Raw genomic sequence first — 18,363 nt, 5'->3', positions numbered from 1 at the left:
TTCAGACACCACTGAATGAGGCAACAGCTGCCTATGTTACCCGGCAACAGCCAATTAAAATCCCAACCTGGGCTGTGTCCGCTGGGAAGTGGACCGTTGGAATCCAGCGGCTGGGAACCGCCGGCGGTCCTTCCCTCAGACGCGGCCGTTGCTACATTTGTATTTGCTGGAGAATCCGACAATCTGAGTAATGAAATGATGGAAGATGATAAAGTCCAGAAACCTTTCGGCTCTAAGCGGCATCAATCACTTATCTCCAATCACATCTCTCGGAGGAGTCAGGATGAGAAATGAAAAGCTTTTATTACATTTTATCTGAAGCGAACAACAGCTGGTTACATGTTACTGGCTGCCAGTACAGCCCACGGCGGGAGGAACCTTTCACCAGTGAGGAGAACGACGGCACGAACGGACGTGAAGGTGCTGAAATCGCCATGTGCCGGTGACCGATTCCGCACAGCGCGATACCGAGATTGTCACTAACATCTAAAAAGTGATTGGGTGCTCCGGTCACATGACTGGTAGCCGCAGAAATGACACCTCACTGGGGCCCTCTGCTGGCTGCCAGCATGTCACAGGAGACTTCTACAGAACGCACACATGCATATCTCTGTCTTTGGTGGGCTGGATACATCATGCAGTTGGGGGGGAGGGGGGATGTTTGCGTTCCTCCAGCAGGTCGGCCTCGCAGTAAAAGTTCCAATACCTTTTGGTTTCTTGCTGTCCGTTTCCCACAACTTGAAAATTCATGCACACTAAAAACACACGAGGCAACGGGCGCTAAAACCTCGACCACCCGACGCTGCGGTCTGCAAAACTTAAGATAAAAGAAGAGTTTGTTCACTGAAGAGGAGATTTCAGGGATTCCGAATGTAGGTCCTTCTCCCCCTACAAGCGCAGGCACACAAAAAAAAAAATGAGGAAAAAAAACACTGCAACACCCAGGGGAGGAGAAGAAAGACATCAGCAGGAGGCTCCACCACAAGCTCAGGGAACAGAGTTCAAAAGATCCTTGAAGAAACCGTCGGGGTCACTGATCTCCGGTAAAAGACCTGCAAGACAAAGAGAGAGATGAAAGCTGGCGGGAACAACCTGGCGGCATCAGCTGCCGGCAACGACGAAACACGCAACAACGAAACACGCAACGATGGTCCAAACGTTTGCTTTTAATGTCCCATTAAGTGACAGGATTCAGCATTAAAGGGGCAGTAATATGAATTACGGGGACGATGGTTTAAAGAGAGGATGGACTGGGAGGAGGGTGAATCTATGGGTGCAGCTGGAGAATTCCATTTAGTCTCAGAATCTAATGCAGGGGGTCCCCAAACTTTCTAAACAAAGGGCCAGTTTACGGTCCTTCAGACTTTAGGGGGGCCAGACTCTGGCCATCGGGAGTACAAAATGTCCTAGTATCAGTGGGAGGGAATAGGGCCCCATCACTTGGTGTCAGTGGGAGGGAATAGGGCCCCATCACTTGGTGTCAGTGGGAGGGAATAGGGCCCCATCACTTGGTGTCAGTGGGAGGGAATAGGGCCCCATCACTTGGTGTCAGTGGGAGGGAATAGGGCCCCATCACTTGGTGTCAGTGGGAGGGAATAGGGCCCCATCACTTGGTGTCAGTGGGAGGGAATAGGGCCCCATCACTTGGTGTCAGTGGGAGGGAATAGGGCCCCATCACTTGGTGTCAGTGGGAGGGAATAGGGCCCCATCACTTGGTGTCAGTGGGAGGGAATAGGGCCCCATCACTTGGTGTCAGTGGGAGGGAATAGGGCCCCATCACTTGGTGTCAGTGGGAGGGAATAGGGCCCCATCACTTGGTGTCAGTGGGAGGAATAGGGCCCCATCATTGGTATCAGTGGGAGGAATAGTGCCCTATCATTGGCACTGGCCATCTGATGGCCAGTGAGGTAACGCATACTACCACATATGTGCTGCCACAACGTGGCAGCACACATGTGGTAGTACGCATTATTCCACTATTGCTCCCACTGACACCAATGATGGGGGCATTATTACTCTAACACCAATGATGGGGGCATGATTACTCTAACACCAATGATGGGGCACTATTCCTCCTATTGAAATCAATGATGGGGCACTATTCCTCCTATTGAAATCAATGATGGGGCACTATTCCTCCTATTGAAATCAATGATGGGGCACTATTCCTCCTATTGAAATCAATGATGGGGCACTATTCCTCCTATTGAAATCAATGATGGGGCACTATTCCTCCTATTGAAATCAATGATGGGGCACTATTCCTCCTATTGAAATCAATGACGGGGGCATTTTCTGCTCCCACTGGCCACACTCCGGCCCCCCTAAAGCCTGAAGGACAGTAAACTGACCATTTGCTCAGAAAGTTTGCAGACCCCCTGCTCTATACTCCAACAAATGACGGTCTGTGATGACGGGTACTCACCGGCCACATCGATGAACTCAGAAAAGGACTCTACAGGCATGAACTCTTCCTGGAAGGTTTTCAGGGCTTTGTCTGCAGCTTCGTAGATAGGCATGTCATTGAGTCGAATGTAGTCTGCCAGGGAATAGGACCAGCCTCCCTCTGTGTTACTGATTGGTACCTTCTGCAATGCAAAAAAAAAAAAAAAAAAGTCACAACATTTGCAACGCGGAGGATTCCGAGGTTTTTAAACCTACAGGTGTGAAATCACTTTCATCATTTAGACCTGTAGGCATCTCATCTTTGAAGAAGAAAGGATCTGAATGGAAGACTTACCTTGAACATGTTATAAATGAGATCGACCAATGCCCAGAACAAGAGGCTGGAGCGGTAGACGGAGTAATCCTTCATTGCTTTATCAGTCAACCTATGGCGTGGGGAGTAAAAATAATTGGGTGAGAACTTTGCGCTTTGAGAGGAACGGGTCACATCGGCATTCTGTGACCGACACCATCTCATCCTACAGGCCGGACACAAGCTGGTGTCTTCCGTGTCTCAGGAGACCTCTTACTTCTTCTCTGGTGGTCAGTTCATTTAAGATTTTATGCCAAGTAGACAGTTTAAATCACTGAAAGCCAGACATTAGGGATCAGGCATGAACTACAGGCTACATACATAGATAAAATAACACCCCCCACCCCGGAATCTCCCGTTCTCAGCCCCAGTAGAGCCGCCTCAAAAGGTCCGGGGCTTAGAAACCCACTTGGGATTTCACACATTCTTCCCTGTAGACAGGAAGGTCTACGCAGGTTCTGATTGGTCGGCGCCGACCAATTAGAATGCTCCAAAACATCCCTGATGGGGAATATTTTGGAGATTCAGCTGCGGGGATTTCTGAGCCCCGGACTACTGAGGCGGCTCTACTGGGGCTCAGAACGGGAGATCGGCGCGCTGCAGGTCAGCGGGACCGGGGAGGGGGGTGGGGTGGGGGGTGAGGAGAGGGTGGGGGTGGGTGAGGAGGGCATCCTGTGTTTATGTAAAGGTGAACTTACCCCAAAAAAAAAAAAACCCACCAAAAACGCACCTCTCCATTGAAACTGCCGCAAAAATGCACCCATGTTGCGTTTTTGATGCAGTTTTTGAGTCACATGACCTATGAAAAAAATGCACTGTAAAAACGCACCAAAAATGCATATGCTTTTTCAGTGGCCATTATCAGCACCTTTATTTCCCCCCCATCGCCAAAAGGCCAATAACAGTATTTTCAGCTGATACTTTTCGGCGGCCGATATATTGGTGCATCAAAGACAAGCTGGGAGGTTAATTGGCTTCTGTCTAAATTGGCCCCAGTATATGCATGTGAGTTAGGGACCTTAGATTGTAAGCTCTTTGAGGGTAGGGACCGATGTGAATGTATAATGTATATGTAAAGCACTGTGTAAATTGACTGCGCTATATAAGTACCTTAAAAAAAATGCATGAATGTGCCAAAAAAAAAAAAAAATTACAAAAAACTTTTAAAAAAATGTTTTAACTCACCTCTAAATGCCTGTTGCTAGGGGGTCCCTCGTAGTCTGCCTCTTTCAGTGCCTGGGCTGGTGACATCACTTCCCCTCGGCGCAGGAAGGGCTCAGCTCTGCTCCCTCTTGTCAATCACCTGGGACACATTACAGGTCCCAGATGAATGAGCGGCCAATCACAGCGCGCAGCGCCGCTCACGCATGTGCAGTGGGTGCCCGGCTGTGAAGCCACAGCCCGGTGCCCACAGTTACAATGCCGGTGCCGCCAAATGGAGGGGGAGACGAGCGGGGCTTCTATCCCCCGCATTGCTGGACCGTGGGACAGGTAAGTGTCCGATTATTAAAAATCAGCAGCTGCAGTATTTGTAGCTGCTGACTTTTAATTAAAAAAAAAAAAAAAAAAAAAGGGAACTCCTCTTTAATAATAACTAAAAATTTATATATATATATATATATATATATATATATATATATATATATATATATATATATATATATATATATATATAATATTTTCAGCTGGGTTACAATTGCGCATTTGCAGAAAGTCAACATTTAAAAAGATGCAAATTTATTCTGCAATCAATCCTCTCACATTCCAGAATGGCGCCTTAATAATCGCAATTACCGTATGAATGTCTTTTCAAAAGTTTTTTTTGGGAACTTCAAATTATGCAAAACTAAGTAGAGAGAAAGTAATTAAAGATTATTAATCATTGTTTAAAAGAGGGAAACAATACAAGGAGGTATCGGGAGCATCTGCCTTTATTACACACCTACAAAGGACAGACAGCCAGACTCGCCCAGCGCTGGAATGTCAGTCGGGTGGGAGGGGCTCTGGGACAGGAAGAACCGCATGTTTTCTTAATGATTTATGCCGCGTCTCCGGTGGGGACAGTTTGCCAAGTCACCAGAAAAAATGACCGGGCAACACGAGAGCCCCGAGGGAGATGCTGCGAAGTCCAGAGACACCTTGTGAAGTCATCGGCAGTCTGAGCATCCGGCCTATGTGAACGCATCGAGGAATCCTCAATGACAAAACAAAAAGGAGCTGCTACAGAATTGCATCCCAAACGGTCCGACACAAACCTGCCTTGTCTTTTTTTTTTTTTTTTTTAGTGTATAAAAAATAAATAAATAAATAAAAAAGCGAAACTGATATTTAGGAGTCTTCTGGCTTCCTCCTCAGGTTAACAAGACATAACCTGAGCAAGTGGTCAAAAGAACCAAATATTTGTTGTGGGGCGATAAAGCTGAACTTTGGATTGGCCGTGTCCCTTCATCTCTGTGGTATAAATGTCTTTTTCCGGGCCGAAGTTTGTATACCGACCTCACCATGACACAAGTGGGCCAACCTAACAGTCACTATGTTGGGGGCTCCTCCTCACTCTCCTTCCCGGAGTTCTCAAAGATCCATGTGCACCGCCATTGACTCGCCACACCTGGGATTCCTTTATCTCCGCACTCAACGTGTGACATTCCTATTATCAACCATCAAGACTTTCTCCACATGTCCATCAACTGGTTGGTTACTGACTCAAAAGTACTGAAGCCACAACAGACATGAAGAGGTCACCAACAGCAGCCTAAATACCTCCCAAAAGAAAGGAAAATTGTATCAAATACTTCCCGTAAATTTTCCTTTCCTGGCGCCAATCCATGGCAGCATTCTACCACATGTATACTGCCACGTTGGTGCCAGGAAACAGGTTCTCACATCTCCAATAGGGAGAAAAAAAGCAAAAACAAATTTAAAGTAGAATTTTACTCTCTCATTCACCATTGACTGTCTAATCCTTATGCTGCCAGCATTAGTAAATAGATAGCAAAGTAGATCATATTTTTACCTGGAGCCCACATTCACATCGGGCTGATTTGGCATACGAATTGACATGCCAAAATCGGCCGCTATTGCTGGCAATAGCACAGTCCGGATCAGAGCGACGCCGCACCGATCCCCAAAAGTAATTCCTGTACTACTTTTGCAGACTTGGGGGCGATTTGAATAGACATCTGTGCATGAACCCGCACACAGATGTCCGACAAATCGCCCCCAAAGTCGGACTGCATTGCCGGTTTGAAATTGGGCGAGTTCAGCGTGAACCTGGGCTTAAATTTTTTTGTTTTTACGTTTTAGTTACTTACTCATTCCCATGTCTAGGCAGATGATGTCATACATCACAAAGTCTTCAAGAGGGAGGGGAGGGAGGAGGGAGGGGGGGGGGGGAAGAGGAGGAGGGAGGGGGGGAGGGAGGAGGAGTTCTCAGCTAAGCATGCCCTCCTGCCTGAGCTAAGGGCAGATCGATTCCAGGAATTGCCATGTGAATCTGCCCTTACTCAAGGTGGCCATAGCCAGAAATGCTAGGGGGGCGTTTTCTAAGTGATATCTCAGCAAAATAAAGCACAGAGACATGAATGGATGGGGGAGTTTTCTGTGCATATTAAAAACGAATCAAACAGCGGTTTTTGGTTTATAGTGCTCAGATACAGCGTAGTGCCGTTTTAACCACTTGCTTGCTGGGCACTTAAACCCCCTTCCTGCCCAGGTCAATTTTCAGCGCTGTCACACTTTGAATGACAACTGCGCGGTCATGTAACGCTGTACACATAGGACATTGTTATCATCACACAAATAGAGCTTTCTTTTGGTGGTATTTATTTATTCACCACTACAAAAAAAAAGCCGAACGTCTGACAGTTTTTTTTGCCACCTGTGGTTTCCTATCGCAGTGACAACAGCTCACCCAACTTCTTGTCCAGGTGACACAGGAAGGGAGGAGAAATCTCCCCAGTAAAGGCCAATTCACAAATCGCATAGCAGATGGAGAACGATTCAGCCGCTCTGCGTTGCCATCTGGCTAGGGTACACGATTCAGTGCACCGCATCGCCTTTTTTTTGTTTGTTTTGTATTTTTACAAGCTTTATTTGAAGTGTACAAAACGTAATACTTCATTCACTGCAATGAGGGGTGCGCTGCCTGACAGTACGGCTGGTTGCTGCGATAAAATACAGCATGTCTGCATTTTAGCGTAGCACTAGGCTGCGTTGCAGTGAATAATGGGACACATAGGAAACAATTGTTGTCCCTGCGGTGACAGATGTTTTACCATGCAGTCACCACACAGTATGAATTGGCCCCTCAGATCACCCCCATAATTTCCACTTCTAATATCTACAGCAGCAGAGACCGATTCAAACAAGTGCAGAAAGCCCTCAGGAACCCTTCCATGTTGTGTACCTGTTTGCTCCACCCGGGGGCACGGCTCTCGCATGACTGACCACCAGCAGCCGCCGCAGCACATCGATGCGGATGGTCTTCCACTTCTCAGTCGGTAGGAGATGTAACGCCATCACAGTGAAATAATGGGGCCCATCCACCTCGAAGGCACTTTCCACCCACTTCTCTTTAGGTTGTTCTAGAAAACTCTGAACATTCTTCTCCTCTCTGGATATGGCGCGGGTTCTGGAAGGAGGACACAGCAAAAGCCCAGAGCAGTTAACATTTAAAAAAAAAAGAAGCAAACCACGGCAGCAGCTTCCAGCCACTTCCCTGCTCTCCACATTCGTGAGGGAGCCCCAAGTCAGGACTTTAAGGAGCTTCTCACTGGCTCTCTGATTGGCCAATTACCAAGCACTGTCCTCTGTTAAGAAGGGGAGTAAATGACATGCTCCCCAAATCTGTATGCACCCGGTACACCCCTTAAAGCAGGGGTGTCCAATCTTTTTTCCAAGAGGGCCAGATTTGATGAATAGAACATGCTTGAGGGCCGACCATTTTGCCTGACATTCTTAAACCATTAAAATTTGGTCTAAGTGTGTCCATCCGAGCACTAATACACGGCCCAACAAGAATTCTCTTGCCTTTGTGCTGTGTGTGGTGAATAGATGAGCTTGGGCGTGTTATTTGGATATACCGGATTTAATCTGCTTATAACATGCACCTTCACTTTAAAAATGAAGTTTCAGGAAAAAAAATCTTAAATTTTAAATAAAGAACTGTGAAGCAAAATAAGGGTCAGTGCCCATCAATGCAGCCTAATCAGTGCCCATCTGCGGCCCCCACTCCATTGCCATGAATGTGGCCCCCACTGTATTGACATGAATGCAGCCCCCACCGTATTGACATGAATGCAGCCCCCACCGTATTGACATGAATGCAGCCCCCACCACATTAACATGAATGCAGCCCCCACCACATTAACATGAATGCAGCCCCCACCGTATTGACATGAATGCAGCCCCCACCGTATTGACATGAATGCAGCCCCCACCGTATTGACATGAATGCAGCCCCCACCACATTCACATGAATGCAGCCCCCACCACATTCACATGAATGCAGCCCCCACCGTATTGACATGAATGCAGCCCCCACCGTATTGACATGAATGCAGCCCCCACCGTATTGACATGAATGCAGCCCCCACCGTATTGACATGAATGCAGCCCCCACCGTATTGACATGAATGCAGCCCCCACCACATTGACATGAATGCAGCCCCCACCGTATTGACATGAATGCAGCCCCCACCGTATTGACATGAATGCAGCCCCCACCGTATTGACATGAATGCAGCCCCCACCGTATTGACATGAATGCAGCCCCCACCGTATTGACATGAATGCAGCCCCCACCACATTCACATGAATGCAGCCCCCACCGTATTGACATGAATGCAGCCCCCACCGTATTGACATGAATGCAGCCCCCACCACATTCACATGAATGCAGCCCCCACCGTATTGACATGAATGCAGCCCCCACCGTATTGACATGAATGCAGCCCCCACCGTATTGACATGAATGCAGCCCCCACCGTATTGACATGAATGCAGCCCCCACCGTATTGACATGAATGCAGCCCCCACCGTATTGACATGAATGCAGCCCCCACCACATTGACATGAATGCAGCCCCCACCACATTGACATAAATACGGCAGCCCCCACCACATTGACATGAATGCAGACTCACCATTGCTGTCAGTGCAGCCTGATTCATGTCCATCTGCAGCCTTGGAGGAGACAGGGAGGGGGCGGGACGAGCGCCAACAGATATACAGGAGAAATTCCTGTTTACACGGCGGCCTCTTTAATTGAAAGTCCCGCCTCCTATGATGGACAAAACAATTGTCCAATGGCAGCGCAGGAGACGGGACTTCCTTTTACACAGGACGCCGTGTAAACAGGAAATTCTCCTGTATCCTGTACGGCGCTTGTCCCGCCCCCTCCAAGGCAGCCAGCATATCTATCTTTTATGGCCCCCGGCGCTCGGGGATTCGTTGGGGGCCACAAAAGATATATATGTCAAAATTACCAGGCGGGCCGTCCGAAACCGGACCGCGGGCCGCGATTGGCCCGCGGGCCGGACTTTGGACATGCCTGCCTTAAAGTGTTACTAAACCCAGGAGCCTGCACTCATTATATCTGGTCTCCCCAGGAGCCTGCACTCACTATATCTGCTCTCCCCAGGAGCCTGCACTCACTATATCTGCTCTCCCCAGGAGCCTGCACTCACTATATCTGCTCTCCCCAGGAGCCTGCACTCACTATATCTGGTCTCCTCAGGAGCCTGCATTCACTATATCTGGTCTCCCCAGGAGCCTGCACTCACTATATCTGATCTCCACAGGAGACTGGGCAGTTCCCACAGGCCCTGTGCCCCCCCCCCCCCCCCCCCCCCAAAAAAAAAAAAAAAAAAAAAAAAAAAAAAAAAAAAAGAAGAACGGGAGGATCAGAGAAGCTGGGATCAATCAGCCTTTTTACACAATGCAGAGGATTAACCCCTACCCCTTAGGTGCCACAGTGATAACAAGCATGCTTTACTGCATATACATACAGATTTTACTATTGTGGGTTTAGTAACATTTCCCCCTTTGTTAGAACCTAACATTTGTTAGACTGCGGGATACATACGTGTTGAGGACATATAGCACGGTGTGGATGATGTACGGGATAAGGTGTATGTTGCTCTCCCGCCCTCCTCCTCCAGTGTCTGCACTGAACGATTGCTCCATAGCGAAACGCAGGAATAGCAGCTTAAGGTCGTGGATGTTGAGTTGGTAGGTAGGTTCCCGTTGGCCGGTACACTCCTGCAGGTAGGTGTTGTGCCTACAGAAATCATCCACATACTTTAGCACACAAAACGCCCACTAATATGACCAGTACATGACAAGACGACGAAAACGCACACAGCCTACCTGGCCAAGCAGGTCGCAAACGCAGACTCTGGAACATGCGGCCCCCACACAGGAAGCAGGCCGTTACACTTCGTGTTGGCGTTTTGTAGAGCCGCACTCTCCCATTCTTCCCGTCCACGGGCTAACCTGTGTGCAAAAAAAAAAAAAAAGTGAACAATCAGCTATAAAATATGAAAAGCGTAATCCCCAAAACTGACCAATTCACCCCCAACAGTCACCCGGCCTTAGGAGACGACCCCCACAATGAAATATTATTTACCAAAACGACATGGTGCAAAATCCGGTGCAGCTCCGCAGAGCGACAATCAGCTTCCAGGTTTTATTGTCGAAACTTCACAGAACAATCTGGAGGTAGAAGCGGATTGGCCGCCATGTACAGCTGCACCAGATTCTAAGTGCTAAAGTTTTAGTAAATCTCCCTCTTTTTTTCCCTCAAAATATGCAACATTTTTGTTAAAAAGGTCAAGACACTTAACAGAACAAGCTTAAAAATGGTGGAGAAAACGCTGGACTTTTTTTTTTTTTTGGTACCCTGCATCGCGTACTAGCACATTAAAACGAAGCCCTTCCAGCGCTGAGATGTCAGAGGTGCAGGCTCTCCCATCTTCCTTCCATGTTTGCGGACTCCGGCTGTGTGACCGGCCAGGGCCGCGATGACTTCACCCCCACGCATGCACGCAGGAGCTGCAGTTTACGGCCCAGGTGGCCGATCCTTCAGAGTGCATGCGCCAGTGATGTCACTGGCTGCATGTACAGTAAATATCTCCTAAACAGTGCAGGTTTAGGAGACATTTACATTACCTATAGGTAAGCTTTATTATAGGCTTACCTAGAAGTCAGAGATGAGAGTTTACTCCCACTTTAAAGCGATTGTAAAGGCTCGAGGTTTTCTACCTTCATACATTCTAAACATAAAGGATAAAAAACCTTCTGTCTGCAGCGAAACCCCCCCCAATAACTTACCTGAGCCCCATATTGATCCAGCTTCGGCGCTCTCCCAGGTCTTTCCCTTATTGTCTAAGCCTTTAGCACCCGCTACCGTCAATCATGGTCAGCGAGCCAATGAGGATGGAGCGGGGGCGGGGCTGAGATACTCCTGGTGTGTGAATGGACACACAGAGCAGCAGCTCAGGAGAGAGCCCGCTCGGGTGTCCCCCACAGCAAACTGCTTGCTAAAACGCCTGAAAACCGCCTCAGTGTGAACGTGGCCTAAAGCACATGGTGTGAACGTCTTAGAGAAGTTTATTGTTCAGGTACACTGATGGTGTGAACGAGAAGGAATATGTGCATAAAAAATGATGGCAAAAAAAACAAAACCCCCCCCCCCCCAAAAAAAAACAAACCCACCCCCCCCCCCGCAGATTTCACTTGAATAGAGTGGCCCATTCCCCACTCTAACATGAAAGGGTTAAATAGGATTACCTGACAGCGGCAAGATGGCAGTCATAGTGCACAATGTTGAAGTGAGACACCGTGCTGTAGCCCTGCTGCTTTCGCGGTTTGTTCTCGGCCTCCTCCAGGGAGACGCGCTTCGTGAAAGTGTAGATGCCGAGCACTTTGGTAGGCTGGAAAATACAGAAAAAAAAAAAAAAGAAAAAAAAAGGGATGAAGATTCCCACAATAAAAATACCTGTTTGGATAGACCTGTACCCCCCACCCGTCCATAGTACAGCCCTGTACCTGGAACTTGTAGCCCTCTCTGCAGATACAGCAGGTCAGCCCCGGTTCCTCGATCAGTTCCTCCATCTGCTTCAACAGGGCCGTCTTTGTGACCACCTGACCCTTCTCATTGGTCTGCAAGATATGGAGGATACAACATCAGAACAGACATCAAGAAGCCCAACCCAGCACAGAACAAAAATACTAGACAGGATTTCCAGATATCTACTTTTACATTTAGGTTGTTCATTCTAATTAACTTGACCTTCGGAAATTTTACCCCCTCTTTCATAAGCAGGCCATTTTTTTGCGATACGGCACGGCGTTACTTTAACAATTGTGCGGTTGTGCGACCCTGTACTCAAATACAATTCATATAATCTTTTTCCCACAAATAGAGCTTTTTGGTAGTATTTGATCGCCTCTGCGTTTTTTTTGTGTGCTATAAACAAAACAAAAAAATTTTTTTTTTACTTTTTGCTATAAAACATATCCAATAACAAAAAAAAAAAAAAAAAAAAAATTAAAAAAAAATCAAATTTTTTCACAAAATTTTGGCCAATATGTATTCTGCTAGGGTTTTGGTAAAAAATAAAAAAAATTAATAGAAAGTGTATATTGATTGGTTTATGTAAATGTTACAAACTATGGGATAGCTTTATGGAATTTTTTTTTTTTATACTAGTAATAGCGACAATCAGCGACTTATAGCGGGACTGCGATATTGCGGTGGACAATCAGACACTGACAATTGACAGTTTTGGGAAACAGTGCTAAAAATATACACTGTCACTGTACTGACACTGGCTGGGAAGGGTTATACATCCAGGGCAAACAAAGGGTTAAATGTGTGCCTAGCCAGTGTTTGTGCATACTGTGTGTGCTTGCTTTCACTAGGGGAAAAGATTGATTCTAGTCCCTGCTTTGCAGACACACAGGATCGATCCCTTACCCCATGTCAGAACAGAGCTATGCCTTGGTTTACATAGCTCAGTTCTGTGTTTTACCGACGTTCGCAGTTGCCGGAAGACAGAGTGCCTGGCATCCGAAGATCGGTTTTTGCTGTGAATTATCACAGCAGAAGCGACGCGCCCCCTGGAGGCGGAAGTGCAGGATTCTATATCATGAAAAGTGCTATAGGGCGGTCTGAAAAAAAAAAAAATTAAAAAAAAAAAAAAAAAATCAGATTTTGTTGAATTCTCTCCTTAGGTCACCCACCGTCATTCCAAGAGTCCCCAACGCTTTCTGCCTCATTGCCATGGCCATGCGTTTCTTCTCGGCGCGAGTCTCTTTCCGCGCAGCGTCAATCTTCTTATTGACATCTGGGTTTTCTCGAAGCGCCTCCAGCAAGTTCTCAGCCAGGGTCCCAATCCCTTCGTCGCTGGACACTTGCTCCAGCTTGTGGAGGTTGGTGATGGAATCCGTGCCAATAAGAGCCTGTGAAGCAACACAATAGATGAAAACGACGGCAACATACGCCGGGTAAAGCTGGAGTCTGGTTATGCTCCCTGTGGACATAAATAACGAGCCAATACTGGTATGTGAGATCACACTGGTGGAAGAGACCGGAGGTCACTTGGCCATGCAGGAAACGTACCTGTGTGGGAGGGTGCTGGGTGGCCAATCCTCGGAGTAGCCGCAAAATAAAGGGAAGAGCCGGACGAGAGAGGAATTTCTTCCAAATATCGGCATCCAGACTGCAAGGAAAGGGATACTCATGAATTGACTGCGCATTGTCAGGGCTCAGCAGCCATGATAAACTGTGGTCAGTGCTCCAACCCTCAGCCTGATTTCTGCTCTGTGGGAAAATGTGGATCATAAATTGACTGCTTTGGGGCATTAATGCAAGCAGCACATTAACGCCGGGGCGTGCGCATATATTTGGCAGCGCGTTCATGGGCTTTAACCCCTTTCCCGCCAACCGTACGCAGTTGTGTGGCCCTGGCTTTCGGGGGTTATACCGGGATGATGCCCGCAGCTGCAGGCATCAACCCGGTACCGTTTTTTTTTTTTTTTTTTTTTTAGAGCCAGCGATCGGCTTTCCATGGATAACAACCAATGCGGCTAAAAGCAGCTCGGCTGTTATACCGCAGGAGCGGGAGGCCCCCCCCCGCTCGTGCCGCTCTCAATGGGCCTCCCGATCAACAATCCGCCGCCTCCGGCGGCCAGCCACAGACTGACACAAAGCCGGAAACGGCCTTGTTCCAGCCTCCTGAATTTAAACACGGAAGCGACGTCATGATGTCACTTCCCATTTACTCGGCTGCCAATGACGCCGGTTTTAAAAAAATATACAGTATTCAGAATCGCCAATCTGAATACTTTGAAGTGCAAAGGAGGGATCGGGGATCTTTTAGAGTACCTGTCACCACCTATTACTGTCACTGTTTACATTCCTTGTGACAGCAATAAAAAAGTGATCAATTTTTTTTTTTTTTAAACACAATTTATTAATATAAAAATAAATTTAAACATTTTTTTTTTTTTTTAAAGCGCCCCGGTGAGCTCGCGCAGCAAAGAAAACGCATACGGAAGTGGCATAATATCAACTTTCACATTATACAACAAAAATTGGGCTAACTCTACTGTTTGTTTTTTTTTAAATTCATGAAAGTGTCCCTTTTCCCAAAAAGGTTGCGTTTAAAACACAGCTGCATAAATACTGTGTGACATAAAATATTGCAACAATCGCCATTTTATTCTCTAGATTCTCTGCTAAAAAATATATATATAAAATGTTTGGGAGTTCTAAGTAATTTTCTAGCAAAAAATACGGATGTTAACTTGTAAACACCAAATGTCAAAAGTAGGCTTAGTCACGAAAGGGTTAAACACTGTGCCACCATATAAAATAGTATTGATTGCCGTGTTGTTCTGGGAGCGTGCGTCCGTTGTATGCCCCCCCCCCAGGACTGATCCTACACTGTCACCTTCTGGTCACCTAGCAATGATCAGGAGCCAGAAAAACTGGCTTCTGATCATGTGACCAATCACATGACCGGAAAGCCCATGTAAAACACTTGAATTAGGGCTGGCTTCCTTTGGTGGGAAGGGGTTAAAGACAAAATGGATTGTAAAAAAAAAAAACACTGTCAGGCGCTCCAATTAAGGTCTTGCATCATTTAGAATTTTTTGGCCTTTGTACAGACCGCCTGCAGGTTTTGACTCACTTCTGGGCGCTGGGGATGTGCTTCTTCATGTAGTCCAGGGCGTTCTGTGTGATGCCCTTCTGCAGGATGAGGTCTTTCAGCTGATGCCCATTACTGTTGTTCTTGATGCCGGCTGCGATTTTACAGAAACAGTCCAGGAAGACTTTGTCATCACCGCAGTGTTCATCATCATACCTAGGACAGAAGACAGGAGTGACGCTTAGCCCCCCTGTTCACACTGCTGCGTCTTGTCATGCACTACTTGTTACCGATTTCATTGCCACTTGGATAGACTTCTGTTAAATGAAGTTGTAAGCCACAATGAAGTTGGCAGTGCAAAAATCGCACTGATGTGCGGCTTTGAAATCGGGCTGAAGTAGTGCGATTTCAAAAGGGCTTACCCATACAATGTAATGAAGCCTAGTCACATGACCACCAATAAAAAATAAAAATTAAATGTCTCCAGTTTTTGTTTTTGTGTTACTTTTGTGTAGGAGTGCCACCTACTTCTCAAAGGTGCAGAACGGCGTGAATCGCTCCACCAGGATCTGCATCTTCTCTATCTCACCGAAGGACAAGTAGGGGATGATTCGCAGGAGACCCTGCAGCACACTGGGGTTTGATCGAACGAACGTGCTGTTAATCTGATCCAAAAGCATCACCAGCTGATCCTTGTCTCCAGTGAGCAACAAATTACCCTGAATAAGACAAAGCATTGGATTGGGCTGTGTATCGCATTCAAAAAAGCATAAAACATACAACAGAATAATATGTACTGAGGGGACAAACGGCACAGGTGGACATCGCCTCCTAGGGGCTATAACAGGATTTACACAAAGCTCACAAATTGAATAAAAATAAAACAATGTAATTGGTTAAAGCCTTGGTTCACACCAGTGCGGCTTTGAAATCGTGCTACTTCTGCACCATTTCACAACTTCCGATCAGTGCGATTTCATTTAACAGAAGTTAATGCAAGTCGCAATGAAACTGCAGAAAAGTAGCGCAGGAGCCTTTTTCAAAGCCGCTGCGACTTGAGTTACGATTTGAACGGTTCCTTTGCCGCAAATAGGTGTGCAAATTGTAATGCAATTTTGAACTGTGAAATCGCATTGTGTGAACCAGGGCTTATTCAAAACGAATTATAAGTTTACCATATTGATAAGTGTGCGGCCACTGTGAGACTTACCATATCTATGCTGTCTTTACATGCCTTGAGCGTAAACATTTTTTAAGGATACCTCTGGTTGAATTGTAGTGCATTTATAAGTTTTTCTTTTTTTCTCTGCAGTTTTTATTTTGAAAATGCAAGTGAATTCTTTAATTTTTTTGAGAGAAGCTTTTAGGGGTTTAGGAAAGATTGCAACCATATGGTTGGGATCCACCCATATTTCTGGACTGTCACTCGGTTCAGCCTCTTAGCGAGCCGCTGAAAGCCTGAGCCGGCCGCTCCTGCCCCCTCCACAGCTCAGTGCCCCAGTGAGTGCGGGGGGGGAGTGCAGAGAGCCGGTAACAGTAACCGACTCTCCGCTCAGGGAGCCCTGAGAACCGAGCGATCGGTGGAGTTTGATCTCTCGATTCTCAGTGTTAGAGCTGGGTGTGTGTGTGTGTGTGTGTGTGTGTGTGTGTGTGTGTGTGTGTGTGTGTGGACGACAAATGCTGCATCCACCTAGGTAAGTATGATTCTTAACTACTTCAATTCCGGGCCCTTACACCCCCTTCCTGCCCAGGCCAATCTTCAGCTTTCATCGCTGTTTAAATTAAAATTGCGCGGTCATGCTACACTGTACCCAAACAGAATTTTTATCATTTTGTTCCCACAAATGAAATTTTCTTTTGGTGGTATTTGACCACCTCTGCAATTTTTTTTTTTTTTTTTTATTTAGCGAAAAATAAAAAGACCTAAAATTTTGAAAAAAAAAAAAAAGTTTCTATTCTGCTATGAAATTTTGTAAATAGGTTAGTTTTCTCCTTCGCTGATGAGCACTGATAAGGCGGCACCGAGGTGGCACTGACAGGCACCGACGATGGGCGGCACTGATGGCACTCATGGGTGACAGTGATGGGCACCGATAGGCAACACTGATGGGTACTTATGGGCAGCATTGATAGGCAGCACCGGCAGGCATTAGGGATGGGCACTGATTGGCAGCTGCCTGGTGGTCTAGGGTGGCATACCTGGTGGTCCAGTGTGGTGCCAATCCCTGGTGGTCCTGGGTGAGCACCCAAGGGAGGGCTGCGCTGATAAACCATTAGCACAGACCCCCGTCAGGAGAGCAGTCGATCGGCTTTTCCTAACTCACGTCTGACAGATGCGAGTAGAGGAGAGCCAATCAATGGCTTCCTGTTTACATCGTGATCAGACCACTGATCGCCGCGATGCGCGCCCCTACAGGCAAGCGAGAGCGGTCATTCTGGAGGGCCGTCATATGACGTCCAGCCAGAACGAGAGCCGCGCCGCCCAGCCGTCATTTGATGGCTGGCAGGCGGGTAGTGGTTCAATAAACACAAATCTCATAGTTCTCTTTTAAGCTTCATAAATGGAAAGAAATCTTAATGAGTTTATTTTTTGAGCTGTCTAAACATCTTTTTCGTCATCAGGACTATAAGGCAGGTTTTTTTCAATATGGAAATGTTGGAGTCACAGGACTGTGGTCTCACCTTGTCTTCACTTAGTGGCTCAGCGTTGGACTCATCCAGTATGATCTCCATTATACTCAAGACTTGTTCAGCCACGGCAGCTCCTCCGCTGTCCTTACTCTCCTGCTCCGCCACCAAGGCCTGGAGAAGAGAGAGAAAAAGGCTCAGCCCACAGAAGTCAACAATTACAGATAACAAATACCAATCACAACGCTGGAAGAACCTTACCAGATTGAGAGTTCCTAACATGACATTCAAGGTGTTCATCTCCAGCTTCACCAGCTGCTGCCGGTTCACTTTAACCTTCACACAGTAACTGAAGAGTTTGAGAAGAACCTGGAAAAAAACACAACAGATGTCAGTGACCAGACACAACCACAAGGAGGAGCTGTACAGAAAGAGAACCTGTCTGAGGCCTTCAAAAGCTACCAGCATGCAGCGCTCTTTACATATAAATCAGACTCACGGTCAGAAGGTGACGGCCCTGTTTAAAGTCCTTGATGCCAGCCAGGCGGTTTAGCATGCACTCCAGTCCTCCACACTGCGCCATCACTCCAGCCATTTTGTACACTTCCTCTTCATCTTCCTCCTCGTCTGCTGGCAGGATATTGAAATGCTTTGTAAAATCACATTTACTGCACGCAGACAAAGCAGAGCTAATAAAGCAGGCCTAGACCAGCAATGGTTTATTTCCACTTTCTTGCAGCTAGTGACTGAAAAGCACCACCAAGACCCCTCCATATACCAACCTTGAGGCATGGTTCACACCTATGCATTTTTTAGTGTGTTT

At 46.9% G+C, this 18,363-nt stretch overlaps 1 protein-coding gene across 14 annotated transcripts in view; it reads right to left on the bottom strand.

Moving 5' to 3' along the window:
- Positions 1–284: 284 nt before the first annotated feature.
- The window catches only part of UBR4 (ubiquitin protein ligase E3 component n-recognin 4), a 110,591-nt gene continuing 92,512 nt past the window's right edge, over positions 285–18,363 (bottom strand). For 10 of the 14 annotated variants that reach the window (XM_073601517.1, XM_073601520.1, XM_073601521.1 and 7 more), the window contains 15 exons: positions 18,040–18,170; positions 17,802–17,909; positions 17,595–17,714; positions 15,441–15,631; positions 14,955–15,128; positions 13,382–13,481; positions 13,003–13,221; positions 11,806–11,919; positions 11,548–11,690; positions 10,126–10,251; positions 9,842–10,036; positions 7,164–7,388; positions 2,741–2,831; positions 2,426–2,588; positions 285–1,052 (listed from right to left, as the gene is read on the bottom strand). In XM_073601517.1, the coding sequence (XP_073457618.1) occupies positions 988–1,052; positions 2,426–2,588; positions 2,741–2,831; positions 7,164–7,388; positions 9,842–10,036; positions 10,126–10,251; positions 11,548–11,690; positions 11,806–11,919; positions 13,003–13,221; positions 13,382–13,481; positions 14,955–15,128; positions 15,441–15,631; positions 17,595–17,714; positions 17,802–17,909; positions 18,040–18,170 (2,165 nt within the window). In that variant the 3' untranslated portion in view covers positions 285–987. The remainder of the gene's footprint in view (positions 1,053–2,425; positions 2,589–2,740; positions 2,832–7,163; positions 7,389–9,841; positions 10,037–10,125; positions 10,252–11,547; positions 11,691–11,805; positions 11,920–13,002; positions 13,222–13,381; positions 13,482–14,954; positions 15,129–15,440; positions 15,632–17,594; positions 17,715–17,801; positions 17,910–18,039; positions 18,171–18,363) is intronic. The other 4 variants (XM_073601518.1, XM_073601522.1, XM_073601529.1 and 1 more) reach the window with 1 other exon arrangement.

The sequence above is a fragment of the Aquarana catesbeiana genome, linkage group LG10 (assembly GCF_042186555.1).
Source record: "Aquarana catesbeiana isolate 2022-GZ linkage group LG10, ASM4218655v1, whole genome shotgun sequence".
Taxonomy (NCBI): Eukaryota; Metazoa; Chordata; class Amphibia; order Anura; family Ranidae; genus Aquarana; species Aquarana catesbeiana.
Note: the sequence above shows the minus strand (reverse complement) of the source record. Positions and strands in the feature narration are given on the sequence as shown.